The sequence below is a fragment of the Pteropus alecto genome, unplaced genomic scaffold (genome assembly GCF_000325575.1).
Source record: "Pteropus alecto unplaced genomic scaffold, ASM32557v1 scaffold102, whole genome shotgun sequence".
In the NCBI taxonomy this organism is placed as follows: Eukaryota; Metazoa; Chordata; class Mammalia; order Chiroptera; family Pteropodidae; genus Pteropus; species Pteropus alecto.
Window position 1 is genome coordinate 1,448,201 of NW_006432224.1, and position 5,396 is coordinate 1,453,596.

General features: G+C 63.0%; 1 protein-coding gene across 1 annotated transcript in view; it reads left to right on the top strand.

The window, feature by feature from the left end:
- Positions 1-5,396, top strand: part of OTUD7A (OTU deubiquitinase 7A) — a 78,606-nt gene that overhangs the window by 38,915 nt on the left and 34,295 nt on the right. The window contains exons 5-6 of the mRNA XM_015585698.1: positions 239-491; positions 4,682-4,809. Coding sequence (XP_015441184.1) covers positions 239-491; positions 4,682-4,809 — 381 coding nt within the window. The remainder of the gene's footprint in view (positions 1-238; positions 492-4,681; positions 4,810-5,396) is intronic.

Consider the following 5,396-nt stretch of genomic DNA (forward strand, 5'->3'; position numbering starts at 1 on the left):
CGCGCACGCACCTCAGCAAGAACGGAGGCTCAGCCGGCGGGTAAGTGCCCCCCGCCCCCTACCCCCCCAAGGCCGCCTGGGGCGCCCAGCCTCCCGGGAGCAGCATGGAAAACGGCTCCGGGGGCCAAACGGCACCCCAAGATGGGGGAGACGAGAAAGCACTGCCTGCAGGCGTCAGACGCTGCACGAGATGCAGAGAGGTGTGGGGTAAGTGCCCCCCGCCCCCTACCCCCCCAAGGCCGCCTGGGGCGCCCAGCCTCCCGGGAGCAGCATGGAAAACGGCTCCGGGGGCCAAACGGCACCCCAAGATGGGGGAGACGAGAAAGCACTGCCTGCAGGCGTCAGACGCTGCACGAGATGCAGAGAGGTGTGGGCATCGCGGACGCCTTCGCGACACTCCGGAGGGTGCACGGGCCGCCGAGCACTCTGCAGGCAGAGGACAGAGCTCGCGCTTCTGTGCCCCCGAGCTCCTCGGGCCCCATCACACCCCAGTGCGGGCGGAGGCGTGGCGGGCGCTCACGGCGCCCGAGCCTTTGCAGGTGGCTCACGACGCCGCGGTGTTCCCCACAATCTTGTCTCGGACCCGCCAAGCCCTGGAGCTTGGCGAGGTTTTAGGGTCCCCGGCTAATTGTCTCATTGCTGGCTTCAAGACGTCACTCTGAAAGCAAGAGATCAGGAAGCCAGCCCAGCGCCTTGTGGAGGGGTCTGTGGTGTCACGCGTGTTGGTGACGGACAGGCTCTGCCGTCATGCACACGTAGGGGGCAGCGTGTTCCTGCAGACGCAGCGTGAATGGTCTGGCGTGGACGTGACCGTTAGCCCAACGGGGCGGCCCCGGCGTCTCAAAGGGCAGGCATAAGCTTTGGTCCAGACTTTTCGAAGCCGAGGACCAAGTCGTCCCCCGTAGAAAAAGTCTCAGCCGAACATACGAGAGCGTGGAGCCCCCAGAAGGACCGGAAGCCCCCAGAGAGCGTGGCCTGGCCAGCCCTCAGGCCCACAGGACCCACAGCCCAGCGCGGGGCCCTCAGCCCCCAGCAGTCAGGCCCGGGGCTTCCCGGGCCAGCCCGGCTCCGTCACGGCCCTTCCAGGACGAAGCTTAGACATGCGCAGGGGACCCAGAAACACAATCCCTACAGGGTGCTTGTGTCACTTTAATGACGTCAGCACCAAAAGTCTATCTTTTTAGGACAACGCGGTAAAGACTCAGTCCGTTCCCGAGAGCTCCGCCCCTCCTCCCCCACGCCTCCCGGGTCCTGGCGTGTGTCCGCGTCCTTGTCACCGTCGCCCGTCCGGCACCCGCCACAGGGACACCCGTGGGTGCAGGGGGAAGGACCCGGCCCGGTTGTCTCTCGGGGCGGGAGGGGTGGCAGGGTCAGCCCGTTGTTCTTTGACCGTGTGACAGCTGTGTCTCCACCCTGGACACACAGACATGCGTGCACACGAGCACACACGTGTTCATACACGTGCGCTTATGTTTTTAATGGAAGGTGCCCCGAAACCGACGTGGCCGTGGCCGCCGGAGAGGGGCGGTGTGCCCGAGCCCTCGCGGGGGCTCTCCCGGGCCGGCAGGGGGCGGTTCCCGGGAGGCGCTGGCGGCTCCTCTGTGTGGAGGACCATGGCCTGGCTTTGCGGGGTGCAGGCCTGGCCTTTGGTCAGCCCTGGCGCTGTGGCTCCGAGGTCCCCCGTCCGGTACCTGTCAGACACCACGGCTGGGGGTGCCACAACCACGCACCAGGGCCGGTGCCAGCCCCAGCCTGTCCCTCCTTCTGCTCTGCATGCACATCTCACCCACGGACGGCTCACCCCGTTCCCACGCCCACCTGTCCGTCCCCTGCACGACGGACAGGAGCATCCACGTTTCCGGCCAGGATGCTTTCCCTCTGGGTATACACCTGGGGCCTGTGCTCTCTCCTCCCTGTGTTCACCCATCCACTGGCTGTGAGCACTCGCCGCGTGACAGACACCAGCAAGCCACTCACCTCGTCCCTCCCAGCAGTGCCTGGACAGGGCAGTCACCTGGGAGCTTTCAGAGCATCGTATGTGGCTGTGTCAAGCACCCTTCCCACTTGCCTGCCCTCCCTGGAACACTCGTCCCCAAAGACACAAGGTACAGCGAAGTGAGGCGGGCAGACACCTGCAGTGGGCAGATACGGAGGACCACGGCCAGGGCGTCAGACCACAGGGCGAGGGTGGCCGCAGAGGTGGGGTTTGCTTACACACCGGGAGATGGGTCAGGTAAGGAAATGGCTTAAAATTACTAGAAGCAGCTTTCTCACTGTCGGAGAAGGAGCTCCAAGTAGAATGAACTTTGGGGTGTTAGGCTGGGGCTGAGGTATCAGTGGACTCAGAGTTTCCAATACAGTGGGATGGATGGATGGATAGACGGTGGGCAGGTGGGTGGGTGGATGGATGGATGGATGGATGGATGGAAGGATGGAAGGATGGATGGATGCATGGATGCATGGATGGATGGGTAGATGACAGATGATAGATAGATAGATAGATAGATAGATAGATAGATAGATAGTGATAGGTAGGTAGGTAGACAATGGGTAGGTAGGTAGATGATGGGTGGATGGATGGATGGATGGGTAGATGGCAGATAGGTAGGTAGGTAGATAGATAGATAGATAGATAGATAGATAGATAGATAGATAGATAGATAGATGATAGTAGGTGATACATGATAGGTAGGTAGGTAGACGATGGGTAGGTAGATAGACGATGGGTAGGTAGGTAGACGATGGGTGGGCGGGTGGACCGGTGGCTGATAGAGGCTCGGTGATGGCTGACAGATGGAAGTCCCCGTGTGAAGGTGCGCGTCCCTGTCCCCTGCGTCTGTGAGTGAGGCTCGGACCAGTGATGTCCCAATCCCGACCCTCATACTCTGTCTCCTAAACCCCATTATCTACTATTTAAAAAAGCAGACAGGCTCCTTGGAGAAATGGCTGGGTCCAGGGCTGAGGCAGAAAAGGCACACGGCGAACCTGGACCGTCCTGTGCCGGAAGGCGGGGAAGAACCCTGAAAAATGAAGGGGCTTGTCACAGGTTACAGATGCAGCTCGCATGAGCCCCGGGTCGGGGGTACCTGCGCATCAAAATCACCGCACTAATAGATTACCACCCGCTGACCGAGACGCTAGGAATCCACGGCGAGACCAGTGAACGCGTCGAGGCCTGGGACGTGCGTGCGGGGCCCAGGGTCCCTCCCCATGGGTGCTTATTAATCACGCAGGAGACATGAGCTACTCTCCAGGGACGCAGCCTGGCAGGCGGCCTTGACAGAGCGAGCCCACGTCACCTGCAGGCCGAGGCCTCCCAGCAGGACACCCGAAGAAGAACACAGCAACACCCACTCAGGACGGTCAAGGTCACGAAGGTCGAAGACGCCCGGGTCATGTTCCAGACGGAAGGGGGCTGAGGACACATCGCCACCAAACGCAGCGTGCTGTCCCCGCTGCGTCCACCCCCGACACGGGCCCTTCAGAGTGACGGGCAACAAGCGTTTATCTGAGATCAGGAAAGACTAGGTACCAGGACACACCGATTCAGGCGGAAAACCACATGGCGCCCTGACCGGGGCACAAAAGCAACAGGTGTTTCTGAGAAACGGAAGGGGACGATGACATCCGTGCAAGGAAGGCACTGTCATTGGCGCAGATCACATGGCACAGGGACGCTCGTGCCAAACACAGCTCTTCCCTTCGGGCCGGCAGCCGTCATCCCTGCTTTACTGCTCCTTCAAACAGCTCTTCGGGGCACAGGTTGCCCTGGGCCCAGTGCCAGGGTCATTGTGTCCCAAAGGTTGGAGGCGTGACACGTGCGAGGCAGCTGTCCGGTCAGCAGCTCCGGCCCCGTCTGTGTGAACGTCGTACAGCTGGGCCTGTGTCTAAAAGGCGTTGGGGGGCAGGTAGCAGACGGCGATGGGGTCCGCCGTGGCTTCCGGAGGTGCCAGCGTGCTGGCGTTGGCCGTCGTCCCGGTCGTGACGCTGCGCTGGGCTTCGTGGGAGACTGTCCCGCTCCCGGGAGAGGCACGCCACCTCTTTCGGGGCAATGGGCTTGCAGGGCGCCGAGTTTTTTTCCAAAGGTTCAGGGGGGGAAAAAGTTACTTATGCTACGCTATGGGCAGTTTTTTGAGAGTTTTTGATGGCTGCCAACTACTTCTTAAGTGTTAAAATAGCTATATTGAATTCCAAAAAAAAAAGACAAAAATAAATAGGTACGATGAAAAACAGCTCCCTGGGTGGGTTTTCTAGAAAGCCCCTCGGCTCTCGGTATCGATGTGCCTGGCACACTGCATCCCGATGGCTGAGGCTTCAGTCTGAGTGGCGAGAAGCCTTCCTCCTGCCACCCCTGCCGGGTCCTTGTCACTCACGCCCAGAGCACAGCCACCCCTCACACCCCGCCGCAGCCCGCCTCTGCCACCAGGAAGAGCCTGTCCTGGCGGTGGCCGGCGGCCATCACAGGTTCTCTTCCCTTCGTCTGCCGAGAGCCCCCAACCCGGGGTGGGGGTGGGGGCTGGGACTTGTGTATCTGCCATAATCGGGGGCCAGGGGCGCGAGGCGGCCCCAGGAGGCCGTGACGTTCAGGGTCCACGGAGACCAGCGTGGGGGGGGGGTGCTCCATCTTCAACGCCGCCGTCCCGAGCGGCCCAGCGACAGGCCCGCCCGCTGTGTCTCCTAGTGTGGACAACGCCGAGGACCCCGTGTACGAGAGCCTGGAGGAGTTCCACGTCTTCGTCCTGGCCCACATCCTGAGGCGACCCATCGTCGTCGTCGCGGATACGATGCTCAGGGACTCGGGCGGCGAAGGTAAGCCTGCTCCCGCCCGCGGCAGCGTGGCCGCCCAGCCGAGCGGGGCACGGGGACAGAAGCACGGAGCTGCTGGAGGCCACAGAGCCCGGGTGTCTCCTCGTCCCTCCTCACCCGTGGGCTTCTTTCCACTGCCCCGCGTGGTGAGAGGCTCTTGGCCATTCATTCACCCTGTGTCGCTGCAGGAGGCCTTGGGAAATCTGGCCGAGGGGGTCGGGGACTAAACTCAGGGACAGGTGGCCGACGGGAGCCCAGAGTGGGGACAGCCCACAGCCCTCCAGCAGGGCCCTCCCCGCCCACCCTGCTGGCCGCACCGGGCCGACGGGGAAGCTGCAGGAAGCAGGAAGTCAGTGGGAGGCTGGGGGACAGGGCAGAGGGCCGCCTGTCACCTGTCCCCCCAGACCATGAGCGTCCACGGCCCTCCCCACAAGCCCTGGGGGTGGACACGACGTCCCCGCCCCATGGAGCAGGGCACCAAGCCCACACAGGCCACGCAGGGGTCCCAGAGCTCGGCTCAGGCCCCGGGGGGCCCGGCTCCACCTCGGGGTGGCGGGGGTGCCCGCCGCCCGCTCCGCGCGCCCGCGCCC